This window comes from Dermacentor silvarum, chromosome 1 (assembly GCF_013339745.2).
Source record: "Dermacentor silvarum isolate Dsil-2018 chromosome 1, BIME_Dsil_1.4, whole genome shotgun sequence".
Classification (NCBI taxonomy): Eukaryota; Metazoa; Arthropoda; class Arachnida; order Ixodida; family Ixodidae; genus Dermacentor; species Dermacentor silvarum.
The window spans coordinates 221,089,381-221,116,055 of NC_051154.1; the positions used below are offsets into that span (position 1 = coordinate 221,089,381).

Below are 26,675 nucleotides of genomic sequence, written 5' to 3' on the forward strand. Positions count from 1 at the left end.
CAATCTCGTTCTTCTGGGGACTCCAAGTCGCCACGTTGGTCTGTCCGAACAACTGCAGTCACGCTATACTGGGCCGTACCTGGTATTGCGACGCCTAAGTGACATAAACTACGAAATCGCCCGTGTAGAAGACACGTCATCGTCATCCCAGCTACGAACTGACGTCGTCCGACGTGTCCCGTTTAAAATCGTACTGTTCATCTAATTCGCCATCATTCTAACAAGCGCCGGTACGGCACTGTAGCACCCGGGGGTTATGTTACGGTGCATTCTGACAGGACCGTGCGGGCAGGAGAGAGGCGAAGTGGTAGACTGTCTGACTGTCTGCTGGAGGTGTGTCCTTTGTACCAGCCTAGGCGTTTACGCCAACTTTTCCCCATGTAAATAGTACATGTATATACGTTTGTGCATCGGGCTTCCTCTTCATCACAATATATCTCGAATTAGGTGCAACTTTCAAGATAAAAAAAATGAGGTTGCATTAAAATGTGACTGCCTTCAAATTCGCGATATGAACACCTAAGGTAATAATAAAAACCTTAATTAATACATTTTTGTTAATTAGTAGTCTTCGGCTCATGTTATGTAGCGCCAATGTATATATCTCCGCCTTGTCTACGAACTCGTCTGCAAAAATTACACGTTGGCTGCGCTTATAGCCTATATATATATATATATATATATATATATATATAGAAATCTGTATATATTATATAATATATAAATTTTGTATATAATATGTATTATATATAAATCTGTATTGTATAAAAAGACAGAAAAAAAACCGCCTTGTGTATAGTTTACACACGCATACAACGCTCTTCTAATCTCTCCCATCTCCTCTCTACTTCTACCACGTGAGCGGCTTTCCACACCCATCACACACATGCACTTCTTTTTCCACTTCTGTTATCGTACAATCGCAAACCCGTAAGTACATTGCGCAAGGCGCGAATGTATCTGGCATTGTTTCTGCATCTGTGCGACAGAAGGAGCCCAGACCATGGTCGCGCTTGAGTTACATTATAGGCTGGCTTGAGGGAGCCAGAGTTGAGCCAAGTTACGCCATCTAGGGCTCCAAATTTACTGCGGGAAAGGCATTCTCCGTACGCGTAGGAGCCCCGCTCGCGCACTAATCCAGCAGCATGTTTTTCTTTTTCGCTTTCTTTTCGTTCTTTATTATTTTGCCAGTACAAGTCGATCGCTCAACTCATGATTACGAACCTGGATTTTACGCTTGCATGCCTTATTATCTAATGATAACTGAAAATGCAGCGTGTGACGAACGCACACACCGGCGCGCATGGGGGCTACGTCTGTGAGCATTTCCACTTTCTATGCAATGCGTGAAATATAATGCTATGCTTTTGCTATTAGCTATTATTCTTATTAGGTATGCATGGGATCACGGCTCGTGACAGCTGAAGGACGTGAATGAGAGTGCGCGTATTTCAACAATGGCACTGTTACGTCCCGCATTCCGTGTGTGTAAAGTATAAAAGTAAATACAATCCAGGTGAATAACGCGAGGAATTGCATGTACTCATACATTGTTCGCAGCACAGTGTTGGTTTCTCTGCAACGCAGTGGAGCCTGTTTTGACCACTTGATGACACTGGGTGAATAGCGGCGCGAGCGGCGCGAGCGGCGTGTGGTATATAGTGGTGCAACTCTGGCTCCCTAAAGGAGCATTTCTAGGTCTCGCTAGGGAGCCTTCGTACGCACGCATACGCCCTTGCGCGCGTGCGCGTGTGAAGACTTTCTAAGTGGCGATAGGTCGTGCATGTAACCTCCCTAGCTGGGTCGTCCTAGTGTAGTGTTCCTGTATATGCTGCTCGTGGCGTAACTTAATAACAGTATGGTATGGTATGAGGAACTTTATTGGGTCCTGAAGGTCAACCCTAGGTTGACGGGGGCCGCTCCCACGTTGGGACTGTCAGGCCGAGCCCTTCAGCCACATCGCTGGCTTCTGGACTGTCCCGTAATTGGTCAGAGAATGACTAACTGTGTAGCATTTGCCGCCACCATTCTTGTTCCTTGTCACAGTCTGTGAAGACCGCGTTGCACTGCGAAAACATGTGGTCAAGAGTAATGATGCCATTGCACTTAGTACAATTGGTTTGAATTTCCCTCTCCGGATAGATCCTGTTAATAAAATCTGGACTTGGGTATGTCCTTGTCTGTAGCAAACGTAATGTGACCGCTTGGGCTCTGCAAAGCTTACCGTGTGGCATTGGGTATTTCCTTTTGCTTAAATAATAATGCTTCGTGATTTCGTTATAGGTTAATAATCCATCTCTATGTTTCCCGGTTGAGGTGTAAGTTGCTTGGTCTTGAAGACACGGCTAGAAAGTCCTCGTGCTGCTTCATTTGCCACCTCATTGAGGTTTCTCGAGTTCCGTCTACCACCTCCAGATTTGCAGGAAACCAGCGGATTTCGATCCTCTCACTGCTGACCTTGTCTAGTAACCTAGTTGCTATCCGTGTCACATATCCGTTTGTAAAGTTGCGTATGGCTGTTCAAGAGTCACTGTAAATATGTGTCCACCGATTTGCCCAGATGGCTAAGGCGATTGCTACTTGTTCTACTGTTGGGTCCTTGGTATAGACGGTGATGGCATCGCGTGTGTTACCTTGAGTGTGTACAACAACTGAGGTATACGCATCCTTATTTTTAACCCAGGCGGCGTTAACAATGACCATCTGCTGCTTATGTTGATCTATGTCTTGAAGGAGTGCCTTGGCCCTTGCCTTCCGTCTCTCGAGGTTATGTGTCGGGTGCATGTTCCTACGGAACGGGGTCGTCCTAATTGTTTCTCGTAGTCCCGCTTGCACTTCTGTTAATAATTCTCCTTTGGTGGTTTGGTTGTTAATTTCTACGCATATTTCTTCAAGTAGCTCCTTCCCAGATCGTGTACCCATTAGTCTCTCCTGGTGGGCCACCCGTTGAGCCTCAGCTATCTCTTCTAGTGTGTTATGCAGCTATAGGCGCAATAATCTATCATTGGCCGTGCTGTTGGGAAGTCCTAGTGTAGCTTTTATAAGTCGTCTAATTAAAGCGTTTAGCTTGTTCTTATCAGCCTGTTTCTATTGTAGCATGCCTGCCACGTACGAGAAGTGCCAAAAGGCGAATGCATGTACCAATATTATGGCACTGTCTTCTCCTAGCCCCTTATGCATGTTGGTAATTCTACGCAGAAGCCTAATGACTTCTTCTGACTTGTAAGAGATATGTTGTAGCCTCCTGCAATTAGATCCATTCGCTTCCAGGAGAAGTCGTAGCACTCTAATAGTCTCCACCTGCCTGATTGGTTCTCCATTATTGGCGTATATGTCAATGAGTGAGTGAAATAACTTTATTGAGGTCCAGAGAAGACGCAGGGGACACCCCGCGCCACCCGGCTAGTCCCACGTAGGGACCGGCAAGCCGAGCTTGACGGCCCGATCGCGGGCACTATGGACGACCAGGGTTTGGTCATTGAGTTCGGGGCTGCCCAAAAGCGCAGCCCACCTATCCTCGCGGAAGGCGGAGCCGATGGCTTCACACTCCCACAAGACATGGTTAAATGTTGCCGTTAGTTCACAGGCAGGGCAGTACGCACTGGGATACCTTTCAGGGTGTATAGCGTGAAGAACCGCAAGGTTAGGATACGCACGAGCTTGTAAAAGTCGAAGGGTCACGGCCCGCGCCCTGCATAAGGCAGGGTGCGAGAGGGGGAATACCCGTCTTGACAGATAATAATGCTTGGTGATCTCATTATACGTCATCAATGGTTCCGCGCGGGGTAGGGGGACTGCGGAGGCGGCGCGGTCAGTGAGTCCTCGCGCGGCCTCGTGCGCGCTCTCGTTAGGGTTAGAGGGAGAGCCCTCAGTCGACCCCAAGTGAGCGGGAAACCAAATGAGAGAATGCGGAGAGATACTTTTCAGCCTTTGGAGAATGCGAAGAGCCTGAGGGAAGACCATCCCGGTTTGATAGGCCATAATGGCCGCCTTAGAATCGCTATATATTACCTCTCTGCGACCATCGAGCACAGCCAGCGCGATTGCAACCTGTTCAGCTACTAATGGCTTCGAAGTGCGTACTGTAGCGCAGCAAGTGATCCTGGAATTAGAGTCGACGATGGAGACGGCGAACGCCTCTTGTTGGACATATGCCGCGGCATCCACGAAGCTTGCCTCAATGTGGTTGTTACGGACATGTTCGAGTAGAGCTCTACCCCTGGCCCGACGTCTGCCGACGTTCTGTGCGGGAAGCATATTGCGGGGAATGGGCGCGATGTGTAGTTGAGATCTGATGTCGCTGGAAATCCGCACGGCGTCGGGGCAGTGGTCGACAGGGTAGAGGTCCATCTCATCGAGTGTCTTGCGGCCCGCCGGGGTGCCGGATAGCCTGAGCAGCTGTGAACGCTCTTGCGCCTCTATTATTTCTTCGAGTGTGTTGTGCACTCCGAGCTTTAACAGGTATTCGGTGTGAGTGCTCACAGGTAAGCCGAGGGCAAGCTTGAAGACCTTTCTGATGAGGGAATTTAACTTGTTCCTCTCTGCAACATGCCAATTATGCATGGCTGCCGAGTACGTATGAAAGGTGGCAGAGCCCAAAAGCATGTATAATGCGGATGAGATTGTCCTCCTTGATTCCCCGGTGCCTGTTGGCGATCCTCCGGATGAGGCCGAGAGCACTCTCCGTTTTGGCGATGATCCTTCTGAGTGCGGCACCATTGGCACCGTGTTAGACTCGGTATAGATCCCGAATATTCGGAGCGAGTCCACTCTGGGCACGGGGGACCCGTCACCAGCTAGTGAAAAGCCGTATTTCGCTTTCGGACGCCGGTTTCCAATCACGATGGCCACCACCTCTGGGTCTTTTCTTGTAGAGAAGTAGCTCAGACTTGGATGGAGAACATCTGAGCCCAGTGGGGCGTACGAAGCACTCGGTCGCATCGATGGCGCTCTGCATGGCGTCCTCAACTTGGCCGTCACGCCCGCCAGCACACCAGATGGTGATGTCATCTGCGTAGATGGTATGGTTGATTCCTTGAATCTTGGCGAGCTCCTTGGAAAGCCCGATCATTGCGATGTTGAATAATGTTGGCGAGATGACTGAGCCCTGAGGTGTGCCGCGTGAACCGAGGGTGATTTCTTGCGAGAGGTATCATTCGATCTTGAGCTTGGCAGTTCTCTGGCTAAGGAATGATCGGACGAAATCGTAGACCCTTTTTCCAAGCCAGAGGCCGGTAATAGTCTGGAGAATGAATTCATGTGAGATATTGTCGAAAGCCTTCTCCAGGTCTATTCCAAGGATTGCTCTGGTATCTCTCGTGCTCCGGTCGATGATCTGATGCTTTATCAGCTTCATGGCGTCCTGTGTCGAGAGGCCGGCTCTGAAACCAATCATATTGTGGGTGTATATGTCATTAGTCTCGAGGTGCACCGTGAGCCGGCTGAGCAGGGCATGCTCTGCGACTTTACCTACACAGGACGTCAAGGAAATTGGTCTCAGATTGTCGATTCCTGGTGCTTTACCGGGTTTGGGGATGAGGACCGTGCAAGCCGTCTTCCACTGTGTTGGGACATGTCCACTGCGCCAGACTTCATTAATTCTTTCGGTGACGAAGTCGATCGACTCATCATCGAGATTCTTGAGCATCTTATTAGTGACGCCATCTGGGCCAGGGGCAGATTTGCTGTTCAGGGAGAAGAGGACCTGTCGGATCTCAACCGCAGTGAAATCCTGGTCCAACTCCGGCACATCACACCCCGTGTAGTCTGGGAACAGGGTGGGGGCAGAGCTATCGGCGACTGGTAGATACTTCTTTATGAGCCTGTCGACAATCAACTCGTCCGGGGTAGAGTCTGAAACGAGGTGGATGGCTTGCGCAAGGGATCGTCTCTGGCTGGACCTGGTGCTGCCCTCATCGAGAAGGTGTTTGAGCAGACCCCAGCTCTTGCCGGATCTGAGCTGGCCCTCGACGGATTCGCAGAGCTCCTCCCATTGTTGTTTACACAGGTTCTTGCAGTGCTCTTCGATCTCCCTGTTGACCTCGGAAACCTTCTTGCGGAGCCTCCTGTTATGCTTCTGTCCCTTCCATCTCGTAAGGAGGGCTTGGCTTGGCTTCCAGCAGGTGGGCCAACCTGTTATCAATCTTGTCAGCGTCGAGGTCAGTGACGACCTCCTTGGTCGCCGCTGCGGCATCATCCCTGATCCCTTAGCACCAACTTTCTAAATCTGTCACGGCCGTCGGTGCACGCTCCGCTCTGATCTTGCGGAAAACGTCCCAGTCGATCATCTTGAATTTCCGCGTCCTACAGCGGGCAACCGTGAAGGAGACCTCGATGACGTAGTGGTCACTTCCGAGGTCTAGAGCCGTGTTTACCCACTTCACTTCCCCGACGTTCTTGACAAAAGAGAGGTCTGGGGTAGTGTCCCGGCATGTGGAGTTGCCTCTCCTTGTGGGGAAATCCTTATCGGTGATGAGTGTCAAGTCCGCTTCCATCGCAGTCTGCCACAGGTCGCGTCCCTTGGGCGTGTCATAGGTGTACCCCCACACCTTGTGTGGGGCGTTGAAATCCCCGACTACGACAAGGGGGTGCCCACCGGCCAGGCTGACGGCCCTCTTGAGGAGAAACTCCGCTCTCGCTCTGCGGTAGCTGGGACTGCAGTATACGTTAAGGATAAAGAGGCTGTTTCTTCTGAGACCCCTTCTGGGTGGGTCCATGAGGATTTCGGTCATGACATACTCGATGCCATCACTAACTGTGCCGAGGTCGCGCGAGAGGCAATTGTACCTTTTGTTGACGAGGGTAGCAACTCCCCTACCTCCTGAATGTGATGATAATACCAGATAACCCGCGAGTTTGATGGGAGTACTAGATAAAACTTCCTGAATAGCGATGATTTTGGGTTTACTTGCGAGGGTTCATAAATATTGCTGCAGAAGTGGCTTCTTGTTGGGAAACCCTCCCCAGTTCCATTGCCAGATGCTAACGTTCTCGTCCGGACTATCCATGTCTAGGCTGAGGGGAGGGTTCAGCGGATAACGCTGCCCTCAGAATCGCGCCTTCCGTTGGTGGTGCTAGAACATTGCGTTGTACTGCAACCTGCGAAGGAGCCGGCCTGGCATCGACCTCTTCCAATTTGCTGATGCGCTCACTGAGTGCACCTAATCCCATTTTGGGGTGCGCTATAGCTGCCTGGACCTTTTCTAAGTTAGCCTGCATGCCAGCTTATTGGCTGGTATATGTCAATGCGGGGTTTTTCCTCTGGGATATATCCGTTCGGCTTGCGCCCACTCTTACTGCTCCGTAGTACCAACAGTTCTTATGTTTTAGCAGAGCAGTTCAGTCCCATACCCTCAAGTATTGTTTTCGCCACATAAATGCTTTCCTGTAGTTTGGTCTCTGTTTGTCCCATTTTACCTTCAGCATTCCAGATTGTTACATCATCTGCATATATTGCAAAGTGGATACCCTCAATCTGCGCAAGACCTCGAGCCACTTTTGACATTGCCAATTTAAATAACATGGGAGATAGGACAGACCCTTGCGGTGTCCCGCGATTCCCAAGTTCCAGGGTTGTCGATTGAAGTTCGCCTAACCTGAGACCAAGCAGAACGGCAAACGAGAAAGGCTTTGACTATATTGTGAAATCGCTTACCCAATCCCATCTCCGAGAGGATATCCAATATGGCCATGTGTTTGATGCGATCAAAAGATTTTTCTACATCTAGGCCTAGGAGAGCTCTCGCATGTAGCTGGCTAACAAGAATAAGCTGATGTTTGTTTAAAAGCATTGCATCTTCAGTCGAAAGTCCAGGACAGAAACCGATGAGGTTATGCGGAAGAACATTTCTGTTCTCTACGTACTTAGTCAGTCTATTGAGTATGACATGCTCCATGGTTTTGCCCAGACATGATGTTAACGATATGGGTCTTAGGTTATCTAGATTGAGTTGCTTGCCTGGTTTGGGCATAAGAATTGTGTTAGCAATTCTCCATTCCTTCGGATAATCACCGTTTTTCCAGAGTTCGTTAGAATACTCTGTTAAATATTTTACATAATCATCGTCCAGATTTTTCAACAGCTTATTGGCAATGCCATCTGGACCGGCAGCGGATGTAGGAGCCTACTGTTGCGGTCGTAGAGGGCTGCGCGAACTTCGCTTTCTGTAAAGTCTTGATCCATAGGCTGACAGTCTTCCGCTGTATATTCAGGCTGGTCTGTACTCTCTTTGCTATCCATAAGTGGTAAATACTTTGCTCCGAGTGGATCCAGAATGGCCTCGTCCATTGTGTCCTGACTCTCACGATGGACGAGTCGTGCTACTGCTGTTCTCCTATTACATTTCGTGTCGTTCTCATGAAGCAAATGTCTAAGTAAGTTCCAATTTCCACCTCGTTTGATTCGACCATCTATGGAATTACAAAGCTCGTCCCATTGTTTTTTTTTCTGTAAATTTCTGGAGTGTTCTTCAATCTCTCTATTCAACAATGCTATACGCTTCCTGAGTCTCCTGCTCAGCCGTTGCGTTTTCCATCTTTTTAACATGGATTGTATGACTTCAATCAAGTGCGCCAGCCTACTGTCCATGATTTCGATATCCTCCTCTGTGGTAATATCCTTCGTTGCCGCCTTTACATCCTCCCTGAGCTGAGTGGTCCAAGTGTGGAGTGTTTTCTTTTGTCCTGTCTTTCTCTTAGCTCTGCGTTTCCTTGCTTTCCAAAAAAGATCCCAGTCAATGTGGTTAAAGTGCTTTATCTCATTACTGGGTGCTTCCAAAAAGTATTTGTAATATAAATGATCACTACACAGGTCAATATGGCAAGAGGAACGCAACTGCACGCAGTGCGCTTTTGTCGTGCCCCAAATTTTCGTCCCAGTCTTTTTCGAATGGGAAGAATTACGCGTAATTTGGAGTGATTAACGGTGGTCGAACAAGGAATGTCGCTGGAGAACCGTTTCAGCAAACGAACTTGTCTTCGTCAGGGCCGCAGCTGCTTCGCTTAACAGCGTTTATGTACGCTTAGCTCACTCTCCACAAGTCTCAGTGGGAGGCGGCGGAGGAGATCTGAGCTGGTGAGTAGAGTAAGGCGAGGGAAGTCAAAGTTTTCGAAAAGCAAGGAGGGGAGGGGGGCGGCATTTAGCTGTGATAGAGAGGGAACAGGTAGATGCTGCTGTCGGTTCTTCCACGAAGTAGTGGTGACAAAAACACAATGGTGACTACACGTGTAAGCAGGCTTTAATTGTCAATCCGCAGGTCTCAGTTTTCCAAGAAAACGTAAACTAAGAAAATGTCCTGTTTGGACATTAGAAGAACAATCAAACGAAAATTATTATAAAAAAAAAAGATCCGGTAAAGGAGACAGCTTTATCAAGACGCGTTCGTTTAAGAGTGAAAATGGAAAACGAAAGCGAAGAGTACGAATAGGCTCGTTGTCGAAAGCTGAAAGAGAAAGAAAGTGAATTGACAAAACAATAAATAAATTAAAACAAAATAATAGAAGTAAACTACATACCATAATCAATTAGTTAAAAATGGCTTCTGACATAAATTATAAAGCATTAAAAATAACAAAATGAGGCGGTGGATAGGATCAGCTGTGGTCTACCTAGGTACAAGACCGCAAAAAGCGCTTTGCAGTCTCAGGAATTGAGAGGTACACATGAAGGTTGCCGGAGACACCGCAATGCACATCTTGAACGCTTCGCAGGCTCGAAGCCATATGTTATAGTGAATCTTGGTAATTCGTGCGAGCAGCGCAGAATGAATCCTGTGACCTCAGCGCTAGCAGAAAAGCTAACTGGTGCGATGCTAGCCGTGGAAGGCGCCGAATGTGCGCTCTGAACGTCTCAATGGTGATTATGTGGGATGACCAGGTGATCTTGTGCAATAGCAATCGTTCGAGCTGTCGAAGAACATCGCGGCTGGTGAATACATGTCAGAAGTGCTTGGGCTCAATGACCTCTAAGGCGCCGAAATGAGCGTTGTATGTGTTGGATAATACAAATGAGTGTAGTGCCGAAATCCTGAGAAAACGTGCTGTGTATAGCTGTAACACAGATCGCACAGAAAGTCTCCAAGGGATATCTCAAAAGTGGTGCCGTAGGATCAACTGCTAAGCAGACATGAACTTCACGACTACTCGGCTTCAATTTCGCAATTGTATTAGGTGCCCTGAAATGAAAAAATTAAGTTAATTATACAGTATTTTAAACTAGTTACTTGTACATCGTGATTTGTCGAGCGAGTATACTGTAACCTTTGGAGCTTATCCATCGAAAAGGCTAAATTACGCATTATGCTCCACGTGACTTTTTTACAGAATCTGCTCTAATTAAAAAAAGGCAAACATTTTACCATAATCAAGCGACTACGTGTATCAGACAAAGACCCGCCGCGGAGGCTCAGTGGCTGTGGCGTGGCGCTGCTAAGCTCGAGGTCGCGGGTTCGATTCCCAGCCACGCTGGCTGCTGAGGTTTAGGCGTAAGATAAAGAATCCCAGGTGGTTGAAATTAACCTGGATCCCCTCAATACAGCATGTCTCATGGCCGGTGCGTTGCTTAGATGCGTTATAAACCCCGTAACTGATTACTTTCCTCTCATCCACCGGCCCGGAGCGGCCGCTTGGCCCAGTAACAAAGCGTCAGAAGGAGTAGAATTGGAGCAGAATCGTCAACTTTATTCCAACCCCACAAAATGTAGTATATGACCGAACCTTCTCGCCTTCCGAACCATGGTCTACGCTTTCGCGTAGACAAAGGCGGAATGACTTTAAAGTTCGAAGGGAGGAAGGAGGAATAGACGGAAAGATAGGGAGGTTAGCCAGTTCTCAGACAGGCTGGCTACCCTATGCTGGGGAATGGGAGTAAGAGGAATGAAAGATAATACAAAAGGGATGTTACAAAAAAACAAAACAAAGAAGAACAAAAAGGAAACAGCAAAAGGAGAATACGGCACTACTTGAAGTCTGTCTCTAAGACCAGTTCTCCGCAAGAAGCGCAACAGCGCTTTCAAAGCCTTCTGTGCCGAGGACGCACTCGGCCAGTGTCCCAGGACCCTTTCCTCCTACAAAGGGTATTTTTTAAGTCTATCTAACACTTTTTCCGAAAACCTGCTTTGGCAACGAGCATACAAGCATGTCCTTGGACTTTACTGCATGTTCATGCGGTCTGGTGTCGTGTGGCCGTTTGCCACAAACACGCCAGCAATATTCAAGTGCACTCGCTGGAGCTGCGGAAGGACCCAGAATGGTACGGCCAACGTTATAAATCAGGACAATGTGACAGAACGGAAAAACGAAACAAAAAAAGAACGATAGATATCCGTGGCCCTGTCGAAAAAATCTATCAGTATCAAGGTACTCTCTAATTTGTATATAGTACTCCTAAGGTTATCGGATACACCTAGACACGAACCCTTATTTGTTGGGCGTCAGGCACCCATACGGCCCGGCTATAAGAGTGACATTGGGTGATACAGACATGGTGTCGGCTAATCGAATGTCGAGCCCACTCAATTATATGGTCGTGAAAATAGTTCGCGAGCCACATTTCACTCGCTGATCATGATTGACCGTAGTCGCTGAACAGTATAAGACAGGCTTTTATTCTTTCTTTCTGCATTCGTACACGCTCGGCGCATCAAGTTCAAAGAACACGGCCACCGGATGCATGTAACTTTGCCGGCAGACTGGCAATCAGGCACGTAACTCGAGAAAGCACACCGTAGCCATATGAGGGCTTGGAACGTCTATGCTTCTGTACAACAGGCACTCTCTAAATTTAGAAAAGCCATGACGACGCAATCGTTTCTGCCCTGACCGAAGCGGAGGGCAGACAGGGGTACCCGGAAAACGTGGGCGCCTCACCTGAGCTCATTCCAACGTCGTCGCTGCCGCCGAACTGACCCTATCTTGCCGGTGCGCTCGCGTGCACACCGCCACGCTCATTCAACTCGACCAATCAGCGCGCGATGCTGCATGGTCACATGATAGTCGTTGACGGTCGAGGTCGAGATCATGTGGTTGGCTCTCCCAGGAATCTTTGATGGGACGAGTTCAGCGGCGGGATAGCTTTTTCAGCACGGGGATGTATACACAGCGATCTTTCCAACTGCTCGTGCATTAAGAAGCCGGTTTAAGTTCCAGGTATTGCCATCTCTTTTGTACTCCTGCAAATAAGAGGCATGACGACCTTACTGTACGTCTAGCTTATACTTTCGAATCACAGTGACGATCTTTCTAAATGGGGCATAAATGGCTTCCGTGCACACAAAACAATTATCTGTGTCTTTGCGAGAGTTGATTGAAACAAAGACGAAGACATGGGAATGTATAAATAAGTAAAAAAAAAGCGTCATTAATTCACATTCTGAAGTTACTTCACCTTCGATTTGAACATAGGTATTATGTCATGATCGCACTTATCACAGGTTGGGATAAGGTCAATGCCATTAAATCCGACATACAAAAGCCACCGGCGATCATCTCAGCATGCCAATCGCATTTCAGACACCTTGGGGATGTGCAATATGTTTACCAAAGGAGCCCTTTTCTTTTGCCAGTTCCTACTGGCACACGGATACGTACTTTTGACAAAAATATTGAGAAAAAATAGTATTACTCACATCGCTATGAGCAGGTATAAGCACACACATGCACGCAAGCAAGATCTACGTCAAAAAGAATGCTGCAAAGTTCTTCACTTCTTGTTTATGAGTGAGGAATGAAGTTTGTGGACAACCACCACAACAATATCGCTGCATAAACGCTTAAACGCCGAAAAACATAACGCCTTTTTGATTGTCCTTGTCTTTATTCTCAGGTATAAGTTGACACGGTTGCTTTCTGCCATGGACATGCCCAATAGTAATGGTAGAAATTACATCGGTCAAGTCATTGAATACCATAGATGTAGTAGATGCCATCGCTAATAATTGATTTCTTTAGAGTAAAAATGTGAAATATCACAGCTTTAATTTAGTCGGCGTTATTATGCTTCCTTTTCTGCTACCACGCACCTCTATAGCTCTGCCCTCTCAAACCTACAAATATGAAATTGAATTTTGGCGCTGTCCATTTCAGTGGAGCATATGGTAAGTAAGAAAGTAGTCACACCGCTATCCCCAAAATAAAACGTCAATGAGTTGCTACGTCGAGCAAATGAAACACGAGAAATGCAGCAAGTATAGTCGCGCGCCTGCACGTTGCTTTATCCACGTGCAAGTTGCCTAATGTAATCATCTGGGCTGCGTACTATAGGCACTTATCGGTAATAAGAGCCTTGCTAAATGTACCGCAACATTTTCAAGTATACAGGGGCAGTATTTTCGGGCGATCAGTTTCGGCGATAGTTTCACTTTCGGGAGATTTCGCGAGACTCATCTTACAAGAGCCCATGAGAGCTTCTTTGTCGTGTTTGCCCACTCTTGTGCGCATGCGTCCAGTGCTGATTCTCCCGAAATTTTGAGAAAGTGAAACTATCTGCGAAACCATCTGCGGCACTCAGTGTGCGGCGCTAGTTTGGTAGCGTCTTATTGATTAAATCCGTATCTTGCATTACCAAACGTAAAAGACAAGAAAATAAGAAAAAAATTAGGCAGGCGCTTTGCCTCAATTCGAAATAACTGACATCTGCCACCGCAAAGTACCATTTAACTTTGAGTACTTCTGACCGGTGCATCCGCTCGATGAGCACCTTCTCTCTGCTCGTACGTATACCCCGGAAACTATATGCCACTCTGCTGTTGCCGGCAACGGCCAACCGATTTTACAGTGAAGCTGTATATGGCTACCCCGGCAAATTTTCTGCGTCCGTGCGTGCACGCCGTTGCGTCGACAAAGAAAAAGTTTCATCTCCACAGCCAACTTAATTTTGTGTTTACGCGTAACAGAATTGTGTTTTCTGTTATGTTCAAAGTAAAATCTGATGCTATCTTGTCTGCAGGTTGTGTGTAAGTCATACGTTACAAATTTTGTGACGCACTTTACCTTCAGAAATTGAATTAGTTCAATAACGCACTTGCGCCAGGCGGAGGGTCTACTAGAATGAGGAAATATGCTGCGCTCCGGTACACCTGCGTGTGCGCGTGACGAACGTGTGCACAAGATGCATCTGTCCGACAGTGATCATGCCGTTTCCTGTCGGTGGCTGATGGACGCGTATGGCTTAATTTCTGGCCAGCTTAGTTCTTGTAGACAGGCCATCAAAAATATTCACTGATCATACATGTATACGGGTCCGTGATTTCTGTGTGTGCGTGATCTTGCATGCGTGATCATTTTTCTATATACTTCTTTCTTGATAGTTACCTATCAAGAAAGGGGTCAGGCAAGGAGACACAATCTCTCCAATGCTATTCACTGCATGCTTAGAAGAAGTATTCAAGCTCTTAGACTGGGAAGGCTTAGGAGAGAGAATCACTGACGCCCCCCGAGCGACCACCGTCGCCGGGGACGTGAAATTGGTCCAGTAGACCGGCTGAACCCTTCGTATGAGCCCATGATATCGCTGTAGGTCGCCAGCATCCTTTTTCAGCCAGCGGGGGGGGGGGTGATTGTACGGAAGAAGAACGGCGATGGAAAGTTCCGTCGCCAATGCGTGTCTCGGAGCTAGCTAGGCTAGATAGCACCATCGCCTTCGCGTGTTGTCCAGCTGAGCCATCGTTGTTTCCGCTGTGTTCCTGGCTGTCACTCGACGACTCCAATAAACCTCGTCAAACGCATTAGAACGGTGTTCCTGACAAGGGACAGCAGTACCATGATTTTATTTACCAAAATCATATTCTTTGTCTGCAGGTAGTCCTCATACCTTAAACGCAAACTCTAACTGTTTCTCTACCACCACCCTAAAAATCTTGTGGACTTTCTACCACTCAAGTGCGCATGAGCGGGCATTAACATTTTAAAACATTATGGGGTTTGAAGTCCAACAACTGCATTGCTCGTTATGAGTGGCGTCGCAGTAAAGGGCTCTGAATTAATTTTGACCATCCGGGGTTCTTTGACGTGCACCCAAAGCATGGTACGCGATAGTTTTTGCATTCCACCTCCATTGAAATGCGGTCGCCGCGGTTGGAATGAAACCCGCGACCTCAACCTGCATTCAAGCATGCATGTAGCAGGCTTTCTTCACGTACAGAGCCTCCCTAGCGGCAATTCAAAAAGAGACAGCTGAGCACATGCCGAACTTGCTCTTTGGAATCGAAAATTCATACCACACGCATTCGCATAGAAATCGGCACGTGCACTAGTCCATCGTTCTGGAAACGAGGAAAATGAAGGTGGACGCAAAATTCCATTTTGTGCTTCGACGTTCAGCGCGATGTACTTCACGTGTCGGCCAGAGAAAAATGACTCGAACGGCCAAAGACACCAAGCTGTCAAATATCGTAGTCTGTATTGTCATCATGTATCGCCATTTCCAATAATATATTACAGTTGCCTTTTCTCACATTGGGCTATCATTGCGCAATAACAGCCGCACAAAACAAACAAACGAATCCGGAGAAGTACGTTTTAAAGAAAGTGAAAAAAAAAAATTCCACGACTCTGTAGCAAGTCCAAGTATCGCCTATATAGGAGCGAGCGTTATAGAGAAGGGGAGCCTATGAAGTGCCAGAAAGAGCCAATTACGCATACGAGTGCAAGCGACACGCAAAGTGTGACGGCACGAAGCCATTTCTTCCGAGAATCGCGAGCGAGGACGCTCGAGGTAGAGGAGGGTTGCGATACGCTATGTCCAGTCGCCAAGTGCGCCTCTTCGAACTGGAGGCCACGGGGCAGACGTGCGTTTAAAGTCTGGTAAAGAGACACACGCACAGCACACACACACACACACAAAAAGAAAGGGAAATAAAAGAAAGCAACAAGTTTCAAAAAGCGTTGATCAAAGTACGCAATGGGTTTAACAACAGCCCCCATTAGGGTTTCCTGTTACTGAATCCTTTTTTTTTTCGTTTCAAAAGAAAACACCCTTCCGTTTGGCGTAATTTCACTATCATTGTTTATTTCATTACGTTTGCAGGTGTGTAAGAATGGTGCGTCAGCGCGGCGCGGGTACCAAATTTAGATACGCTATACGAAGAGGGAAATCCTCGGAAGCTTCATGGTTAGCTTGGCTCAAGGACACCGGGAAGAGAACGGTCGCATATATAACCGCACCTGACGACCGCTTATTTTATCCAACGCATTCTACGCAGGGCATTTGAGTTCTCGCAGTGTTCTCGCAGAAAGAACCTTAACTCACCCAAAATGAAGGTACTGCTCGTCTGCGGTCTCGTCCTCGTCGGTGCTTTCCTAGCTGAGGCGGCCGGTGGCCGGGAATTGTGCGGTAAGATTATTAATATCATTGCCATTCTTAGCACTTGATGAATAGTGGAACGTTACGCGTATAAGACTCGCGGTGTTTCGTGCTATCAGCGGCTGTTAGTCACACAACGGCCAGAAATCTGTGTGCATTGCTGCCCGTTTGATGCAATTTTAAGCCAAACGGGCCTAAAATTAAGATGCATATTTGACTTGGTCAATAGTGGGTGAATAAGGGCCATGCCTTAGCCTAGAGCCCTTTGCCTGGAGTCGAGGTCTACACAAACGAGACTCCACAAGGCTCCAAGCCTTGCTTGTGTAAATATTGTTTGGTAGCGTATACAAACCGAACCGGATTTTAATGCACGTCCGATGGAATCTGCTCAACGCTCGTTGCAGACAGTGGGAACGGCTACAGCTCCCTGTCTGGTAAAGCTGATTTGGCTCGTGTCGTACCTTCTTACCTGAATGGAGTTCACCATTGGCCGCGTAAGAAGGGTAAAACATTTGAGAGGGGTCTGATAAACGAGTACGTTTAGTAACTCGAAGAAGTAAAAGGCCAATTATAACACTATATCTTCCTATTGCCGCTTTTTTTCCTCGTCGAACCACGTTTTTTAATTGTTTTCTTATAGAAAATGTGTAAACGTGTATTTAATGTTTGTATTTTGCCACTTTTAGGTTTTTAATATTTTTTTGTTGTCTTTTCGCTGTCGCTGCAGTTGACAGGCTGTGTTGCGCCTGTCGACCGCAGGACCTGATGGCGCTGCGTCGGCTTGCACGCGCTGTGACAGTATTCGTGTGCTAGAATGTAGTGCCAGATAAAAGACGTGTGGTCAGCTGGGCTTTTTATGGCCCAAGAGTCTTTGAGTTCATTTAGTCATCTCAATTCGTGTGGCAGGCATAATTGCTTATACCACATTTTCGGCGACGACTTTTAAGGGACTCATAGAGTGCCGCGCAGAGAGATTTTCTTTTTGTCGACAGGACATCACGGCAGTGGGCATCATTCTAATATGCGATAACTACCAACAGCTGTTTGAATAAATAAAACTTGCTAATCGAACGTTCTGCTAATAAACATATGGGTATTTGTGGGCCCAATCAAAGTGATTCACGCTTGTTGCCGTCTCAAGCGGAAATGGCCCGCTTGATGTTAAACCACAAATATTCGCGCGCATGCAAACATGCACGCGAATCTCTCGTTGCGCACTGATGAACGGGGGTCAGTTAAGCAGGGCAACATGATATTATATGTTGTTCGTACACTGCGTTCACCCAGCGAGAACCCGACCGTTTCAGCGATCGTTTGGGAGGAAATGAAACTCAAGAACCGCTTATGAATTGCCTCTTTTTTAAAAGTGAAATTGAATGTACTTTTTTAGCATTGCGCTCTCGCTCTTCTATGTTGCGTGCTCCTGTCATGACAAATTTGGTTGCACGAATGCTCATACACAGAGAAATGCAATTCCAAGACTGCGCCCAAAAAGTCACTGATTGTTTTTTTTTTTTTGTTTTGCAGGACTGAGCCATGACAATATCAAGGGAGTTCTCAGCTGCATGGCTGAACACGCACCTCCTGAGGTACTATTCACTCACTCACTCACTCACTCAGGAAAGAGAAAAATTGTCATCAACCCGAATGTTGCACGAAGCGAAAAAGTAAACCAACCCATACCGGTTTCTCAGGAAGGACGCTCCGCAGTTGAGGAAAAATTCATCCTGGTCCGGGATTCAAACCCTGGGACCAACGCTTCTCCGGGGCGGTCGCTCTACCATCTGAGCTAACCAGGAGGCTAGCAGATAGCAGTGCGAGGGCGAATTAATCGACAACTCGATGCACTCACTCACTCACTCACTCACTCACTCACTCACTCACTCACTCACTCACTCACTCACTCACTCACTCACTCACTCACTCACTCACTCACTCACTCACTCACTCACCTCACTCACTCACTCACTCACTCACTCACTCACCACTCACTCACTCACTCACTGAATCAAATAAAGTCTTAGCATGCAGAGTAGCAGGCTAGAGCATGCTAGCCTCACTCACTCACTCAATCAATAAAATCTTAGATTACTGAAAGCAGGTACTCCAGGTGTTTCTAGGAATGCTGCTTCCGCTGTGTTTTTTTCTAAACCTGAACTTTTCATGCAGGTTAAAACCAAGGCATTGGAGGTCCTTGGCGAGAAGGGAGACAACGTGGCCGAGATTATAAAGGCGAAATGCGAAACTGATGTCGACTTTGTAAGTGCAAGTTCATAATCCTAGGGGTTATAGAATTTATTATTTGTATAACTTATTTTCATGTATGAAAGCTAATGTTGCTTTCTTACCAGAGAAAGAAGTGATATTTCCGCTGGATTCACTTAAACCTTGAAAAGGGAGCACGTGCTTTCAGGTACACGAGAAGGAAGTTGAAGTTGTACTGGCGGCTGCAGTTGTTTGTAATCGTACCCCCTTTTTCTGTCCGTGCCCTAACACTCATTTAACGCCTGCGATTACAAAATTGGTTTTAAATTTCGTTTGTTTTCAGTTTTTTTTTCGACGGTTAGCTCGGTGAAAACGATGTGACGACATAAATGACTTGTAAAGGACAAGTTCCGCACTATTATTTGCTGTTCTAACATTTCCAACGTATGCTCCGACAAGGCGGTTGGGCACAAATGATATTCCTTATAAATGAAGTCAGGCTAAATTTAAGCCGAGGGGGACTTTGTTTTAATTGTGTATATCCTTTCCGAGAGCATAATAGCGAAGATTATAGCAGGAATATGAGCTTAATTAGTTCTTATGGCGTTTGAAAGTTTTAATCCAGCGGGTTTCAGTATCGCCTAAATTTCGCCACATCACATTTCCTCTAATTACCCAGCCTAGTTTTTGTTCTCTGTGGTTAAAAAAAACTGAAAACATAGAAAGCACCCTAAATTATGTCAAATACAATCATTACAGCTTATTAAACTGTCTGTCTTTTTTTTTATGCAGGCCTCGCTGGTTTCGACAGTGTTCTCGGTAAGTAGAGGTTTATCGTCACTGTTTTTTTTTTACTTTGAGATAACCATTTCGGCATAATAACAGTAATAATAATCATGTTTATTTAACGTGCCCAGGAACAACACTAAGGTCTGAGTGCTGGCGCACGCATACATTACAAACCAAAAAACAAAACACTGTAGGGGAGAATCATTAAAAAACAACTGAATAAAAATAAAAATTGTGAAAAGAAGAGAGTACGGACAACAAAATGCAAAGTAAATAGAAAATAAAAAGGCGGAGAAGGGCACTTGAACAATGCATGAAAGTATAACACAAGGCAAAGCTCGGAAAAGAACGAAGACAATGAGTTATGAAAGATAACAAGATCACGAAAGTAAGCGTTATAAAGACTCTAATAATAATAATAATAATAATAATAATAATAATAATAATAATAATAATAATAATAATAATAATAATAATAATAATAATAATAATGTTACTAAAAGTTATTTGTGAGAGTGCGAGCAGCACTCTTTTTCTATCATAATGCGCGCATTGTCTAATCTCCCTATTATGATCATTTGCTCGCCTTCTCATCGCAGACCATATATAAGAACCTCAATGCCCCTTCAGTTCTTTGGTATCCAGTGTTCACGTGCAGCCCGTTCTCGCCTTTACATGCACTAAATGTTCCTGTTTGTCTCCGAATACATCGACACCTCCTTTACTCTGCTTAGTTCTTTTCGTGCTTCATTTTCTGGACTTGTGAATGTTCTCGTAATATTGCATTCTGGCCATTCTTATATTTAAAACTGTCATATGAAAAAAAAGTAACAAACGCGATTGTAAGGTGACTAAATGTCTTCCTGTTACTTTTATTTCTATATAAAATAAACAGGAAATATCATGAATAACGCGCCATTTTAGCAGGCGGTATTCCACATTCAATGCCTGAAGGCATGTCACTGTGACGTAAGACAGAGTATTAAAGTATATGAAAAAAAAACATAAACGCATAAAAATGCCAAAAGAACTGGTGAAAGTGTGTTCAATTTTTAATTGATTGCGTTTTCCTTTTTTTTGCAGGAGCATGTGGCGACCGCTATTAAAGCAGCCTACAACCATTGCAAGCCTGCCTCTCGTTAGGCGACATAGGACCATGCCGAGCGCCGTTCACAAAAAAAAACGACATTGCTTTTTTTAGACAGGTAGATTTTGCGCCAAAATAAAGGCTGAAGCAAATCGAATTCGTGAGAATTCTTCGTCACTTAAGGCCCGGACACACTAGGCCGACCCCACACCGACGACGACAAGAGGACAAGACAACGGTGCCATTAGGCCGACAACGTCACCGACGCGACAAGCTTTCGTGACGCCGCGCGATTTGCCGCGCGACTGGCCGCTGCAGGCGCTTTGCGCGTATTCGAGTGCTTCTTTCACGCTCGGGAAAACACTTTTATGTAGCACGTATTGAGCAGCAGAAATCTCTATTGGGAGTTTTTCATGTTGCTCTCCAATTTTCTCATTGACACTATTCATTTAATTATAATATTTGAGAAGTTGAATAATGAATGAAGAATAATTATGTAATTAGGCGGAATGCAGAACAGAACAATCTGAGTATCTCCAAGCAACAGCAAATAACATTACCTTGGTTCTGTTCAGCTACGTGGTATTTGCATACTTTTAAATCTTGGTTTTGATAGTTGCGACACCCTGCAGTGTATATACTTAATCCCGTTTGAAATGGATGGAAACATACTTCCGAAGTTGAAATGCATGATTGTCTGCCCTCGCCAACCATCAGCGTCGAGCTAGAGCCGGTGTTGTTTTTCTTCAGCGGATAACCTACTTGTAGCCGAGGTGTTCGTGCACGTATACCCACCATCTGCGGGTCTTAACTAACGGCCTGGTAACTCTAGGCTGACACGGCGCTGATTTTAACTTGCAGAGTTCAGTGTAGTTCAGTTCTGGCCATACCGACATGAAATTGACCACTCTTGACTTCGTAACTTCGTACAATTCGTGCACAAGAAGAGGAAGCAGCGACAAGGCATGGGAAGCGAGAACCAGCTTCCAAAATCAGCACTGAGAGCTGTTTGCGAAGTCCGGCCACTCCTATCAGCTCGTATCCGTGTGATGCGACGCTGATTGCACGCGCGAACCTGTATGTTTTGTAGAATTTCATCATTATTTCCGGTCAGCGCTGCATGATTTCCACTGTATTCAAAGCAAACGACGAGCGGCGTGCGCTTTAAATACACACAATGCAATGCACACAATGCAATGCACACAATGCAATGCAACAACCTTTCGTCCTGAAGGTTCTAGAAATTTAGTATACTATTTGCTTAAAAAGAGTGAAAACACAACTTCAAATCAGACATGAGATCGTAACAAAGAGCCATAAATCAGTACGACAAGATAGAATACCTCAAAAAGTTAAACGCACACAAAACAGAATTGTATCACCGGCTAACAGGAATTCACTGTAGTAGGCTCCTATTTATAAATATACTTCTCAGTTCGATTAATTAAGTATTAGTCAGGTCAATGTTTTTCTTATTGTACAGGGTGTTCCGTTTTTGTGAAATTAAATGCGTTGCAGGAGAGGTCGGCATTATGGGTGATGCCCGCTACTCCTTCTCTCTTAGGCAAACAATAATTATAAATAAATGACCAGCTAAAAGAAACAAACGAGAAAAAAGACAGCGACAGTACGTAACAAGGATAGGCTGGATAAAACAGACACAATCAAGAGATACAATATCAACAAACAGGGTTGATAGAAAGGTCTGAAAGTGCTAACGCAGAGCTCAAGTTGGCGCGTGGTACGTCCCAACACAAAATTTCCACAGTAAGTAATGTCATTTAAGAATATAGGACAGTCACTCGTAATTCATTTGTATTTCGAGGGAGGGCAGTCTACCGTACAATACTAAACAAACATACACCACAGGTAGTAACGAAATCAAAGTAAAAGCACTTCGCAAAAACATTGAAATGCCGCGCATAACCACAGAACGTAATTACTATAAGTATACGCTACAGTATTTATCTGCAATTTTCGTCTCTTCTAAAAATTCTTTTAAGGCGCTAACTGCGTGCTTTTGCAGTTCAATTGTTGGTTATGGCCCCGATATTTTCCCCAATGAGAGTGGCAATGTGTCCAGCGCGCATAATTTATCTCGTGACTTCTTTCTATGCTGAACACAAATACTCCAGTGCAACAAGACGCGTTCAATATCTTCTGATTCCGAGCAAGAGCACACCGCACTTTGTAAAAACCCTTTGTGTACACTGTGCCTAGATGTAATGTGTGTATTACTTTTTAAAGAGAACGTGTAACCGTTAATAGAATAGTGAACTGTGTTTTTGGGCCAATCTGACCCAAGTTTCGACCATCGTTTTCAAACCAGCTATCCCTTGATAATCGGACTGAAAGTTGACGTATCAGATGAGTCTCATTTTCAGTCTACGCCGCGCCTGCTTAACTGTCGGCCTCTGTGTCGCCCAGAATGCCACAGCGACTAGGAATTCAGTGAAAAAAAAAATTCCGGTTGCAAATGTATCGCCTTATTTTATATATCTTTTATACCGTACTTCATATACTAGATCATGATCATTTTTGTTCATGTTTGTGGAGATAATGCCCAACAAAAATGCTTGAAAGTCACTCAGGTTGACCCATTTGAGCGGGTGTGGTTGTGAGCATATATATTGTGACGAATTGGAAGCATGATGCACAAACATATATAATACTATTTACATGGGGAAAAGTTAGCGGTAAACGCGCAGGCTGGTACAAAGGTCACAGCTCCAGCAGACAGTCTATCTCTTCTTCTTTGTCTCTCTCTTGCATGCACGGTCCTGTCCAAATGAATCGTAACATAACCCCCGGGGGCTAGAGCGCCGTCCCGCGGTGCTTGTTAGAATGATGACGACTTTGATGAACAGCGTGGTCTTAAACGGGACACATGCACGACGTCAGTTCATAGCTGGGATGACGATGGCGTGTCCTCTACAGGGGAGATTTCGTAATTTATGTCACTTTGGCGTCGCGATAACCGGTACGGCCTAGTATAGCGTGACAGTAGTTTTTCGTACAGGACGACGTGGCGAATTGGAGTCCACAGAAGAACGAGATTGCTGGGAGAGAAGTCAAGATCCCGGTGGCAACTGTCGTAGCTAGCCTTTTGGGATGCCTGATCTGCTGTAAGCCGATCATAGGCAATATGGCGAGCATACGAGCACGACCAACGGCGTCATGAGCGTATTCCGTAGTGTGTCGCGACCAGTGTTGCGGAGTTACCACTCAGGAATTGGAATGACTCCGGAATCATTCCACATTTTCGCGACACCGGAGTGGGAATGGAATGGCGACAACACTGGGAGGAATGGAATGAGAATGGAATTAAGCGCCTTTTGCCCGGAATGGTATTACGTGTTTTTCCAAAAATAGAGCGATTTTTCGTCCACGCACTGTTTTTCGTCAAAATATGCCGAAGAACCAACCAGCCTACGTTCAAACATTAGTAAGTCAGAGCCTCGAATTTAACAATAAAGCAGTATTTTTAAAATGGCGTGGCTGATTACAAGTACAGTACATTTAGAAGCATCGCACCTACCAAAATTCTGTCCTGATAGACTGAGTTGTTCCGAAGTTTGTCTCGATTCTTCGCGTAACCGCGGCTCTATGCCGTTGGTATCCGTCGTGCGGAACTACGGTGGCAGCATACTCCCCACTCATCCCCCCCCCCCCCCCCCCTTCCTTACGCCTTGTGATTTTTTTTTACCTCGGCGGCGCCTTCGCCCCGGCCCCCTGCTGTCTCCCCACCCTTCACTATCCCCCCTTTCCCTTCTTTGTTTTTGCTTCTGTCGCCGTCGGCGACTCGGACGCATATTCGAAAAAGCGCTTCTCTAAGTTGGGATGCGTATTGACGCTGGCGCGATGCTTGTATTCACTGCCAGCTTTCGCATACCAGCTTGCGCGCCTACTCACCTCGTACTCCCCCGCCCCCTCCTCCCCTAACCCTTTTGCAATACTGTCACCCCTGTCTAGACAACCGACGCCTTTGCCCGAAACTCTGTCGACAAAGGTTTGCAGGTCAGCGCAGCACACAGTCGTCCACGATAAACTGTGCGCCCTCTCTCTCCATACTGAGAGAGAGAGAATAAACTTTTGAAAGCATTGGTTCGGCAAGCCAGCCGAAGCAGGAGAGCCCACGTAACTGTGGCCACGGCGGCGCCTCCCCGAGCCCCGACGCGACGATTCGCGCCGAACAAAACCCACGTTCGCTCTCTTCTAGGGAGCTCTGTTAGGGTGGTGGAAAGGGTTGGGGGAACAGGGAGGGGAGGTCCGGGTGGCGCCGCCGCCACGCTGGTGCCTGTTGGCGGCTAGACAAGCCCAATAGTTCATTTAGTAGTTCGCTCATAATGTGAATGCTAGACAATGCTTCGAAGCATCCCCCTCGGCTTTCTGTGCTACCACACCCACACTCCTTTCCAGCCTTCTATTGCAAATAAAAAATGCTTCCATAACGCACTGCCACACTGGCTCCTGCCCTTAGCGGCTCACGCACGCAGTAAGTCCGCCAACAGAGCACATTGGAAACAATCTTTTGAAATTACCCGTGAAAAAAACAAACAAGCTGCATGCTGCAAGATTTGCTCCGAAACTATACATGCTGTAGACGGAGTTTCATCTAATTTGAATTCGGCACCTAAAAAGAAAGCACGACCGTGAGTACACGCAACAAGAGAAAGGACTGGCAAGCCAGCCGAAAATAACGTCGACCTTCATCGCTAGGTGCCGCTCTGTGCCTGTTCATCGAAAGGCTGCTCTTGACGACGCGATAATATAAGGGCTCTATGAACACTACTTCTCTCAGCTTAAAAATACGCTATGTCGGCATTTTAGCATTAACACATTTAAGCTTAAACAATATTAAAACAACGCAAGCCGTTAAAGCTTGCTGACCATGCAAATACTATAGGTAGCAGGAGAACTGCCTCTATGGGAATTAGTAGGGTGGTTGTACTGTACCAGGTATGTCACCAAGCTACTTTCCCTCGACCTTGGTAACGTGTTTCGCGTATTTTTGAAGTTCTTAAAGCCTCTGATCACATCAGCTTTATGATGCGTTCATCGGTAACTCGATAAAACTATCAAGATGTCTTTCCTACGTTGAGGAATTACAGGAAAGGAATTGAACTGCCTGGCCATTCCCGGGGTGGGAATGGGATAAGTTTTATTCATTCCGAGGAATTGAAAGGAATCGAATTGCGGCAAGTTCTAATTCCCCGGAATGGAATTGGAATGGAATAGGGGCGCCCATTCCGCAACACTGGTCGCGACACCGAAGGTAGCAGGGTGTCAAAAGGCACAGTGGGATGGCGACCAAACAAGAGGTAGAAAGGCGAGAAACCGGTGGTATCCTGAAGTGACGAATTGCACCTAAATGTCACGTAGAGCAAAGTGTTGTCCCAATCGCGATGGTCTGCTGAAACGTACATTGACAACATCTCTGTAAGGGTGCGATTTAGTCGTTTAGTCAGTGCGTTCGTATGTGGTTGATATGCGGTTGCGAGCTTGTGTTCGGTGGAGCAGGAACGAAGTATGTCTTCGACAACTTGGGACAGGAAGTAGCGGCCACGATCTGTCAGCAGCTGCCTCGGCGCACCATGTTAGAGAATCACGTCCTGAAGTAATCACATACGATCTATAGCACAGCTGGTGGGCAGGGCACGTGTAATAGCATAGCGCATCGCATAGTCGTGTTGCAACGGCTATCCATTTGTTCCCTTTGATGGATGTGGGAAAGGGGCCAAGAAGGTCCATGCCGACACGAAAGAAAGGCTCCTTGGGAACATCGATTGGATGAAGGAGGCCAGCAGGTTGCGCAAATGGCCTCTTTCGTCGCTGGCAGCCGTCACAAGCCGCAACGTAACGTCGCACACAGCGGCCACACTCTGTTGCAGAGGCGTAGCCAGGGGGGGGGGTAACCCCCCCCCCGAATTTTTTTCAGCAACTCCCCCCCCCCCCCCCACTTACCCACCCTTTGTTCTCGTCGCTTAGCGCTGACATAATTCATCAAACCGGTGCTACTATCACAATTTCATTCCTGGGCGCTTCCGTTTGGGTTGGTAATTTACAGTGAATCATGTCTGAATATGGAAAAAACTGTCACAGTGTTTGTCAAGGCTTTGACACTCTGTGAAGTTTTGGGTGAGAATGTGGCGGCCGCATTCTGAAGCAAGAAATGCGCAACAAATGAAGCAACAAATGCTGCAGCCGCATTTTAGATGATGGCGAAAACGCTCGAGGCCCGTTTACTTAGATTTAGGTGCATGTTAAACACCCCAGGTGGCCGAAATCTCCGGTATA

At 46.5% G+C, this 26,675-nt stretch overlaps 2 protein-coding genes across 2 annotated transcripts in view; both read left to right on the forward strand.

Annotated features, from left to right (window-relative positions):
- The window catches only part of LOC119436783 (uncharacterized), a 147,216-nt gene that overhangs the window by 28,926 nt on the left and 91,615 nt on the right, over positions 1-26,675 (forward strand). The gene's annotated exons all lie outside the window — the stretch shown is intronic.
- Positions 16,170-20,535, forward strand: LOC119436785 (uncharacterized). Its single transcript, XM_037703775.2, has 5 exons — positions 16,170-16,327; positions 17,825-17,886; positions 18,467-18,556; positions 19,295-19,321; positions 20,375-20,535. Exons 1-5 carry the CDS (start codon positions 16,249-16,251, stop codon positions 20,432-20,434), a joined length of 318 nt encoding a protein of 105 aa, XP_037559703.1. The 5' UTR covers positions 16,170-16,248; the 3' UTR covers positions 20,435-20,535.

Excerpts from the sequence above, each read along its gene's own strand:
- LOC119436785 (XM_037703775.2), top strand. The coding sequence starts at position 16,249 with ATGAAGGTACTGCTCGTCTGCGGTCTCGTCCTCGTCGGTGCTTTCCTA. Across the intron at positions 17,887-18,466 it reads CTGAACACGCACCTCCTGAG|GTTAAAACCAAGGCATTGGA; the intron begins GTACTATTCACT and ends CTTTTCATGCAG. Across the intron at positions 19,322-20,374 it reads TGGTTTCGACAGTGTTCTCG|GAGCATGTGGCGACCGCTAT; the intron begins GTAAGTAGAGGT and ends TTTTTTTTGCAG.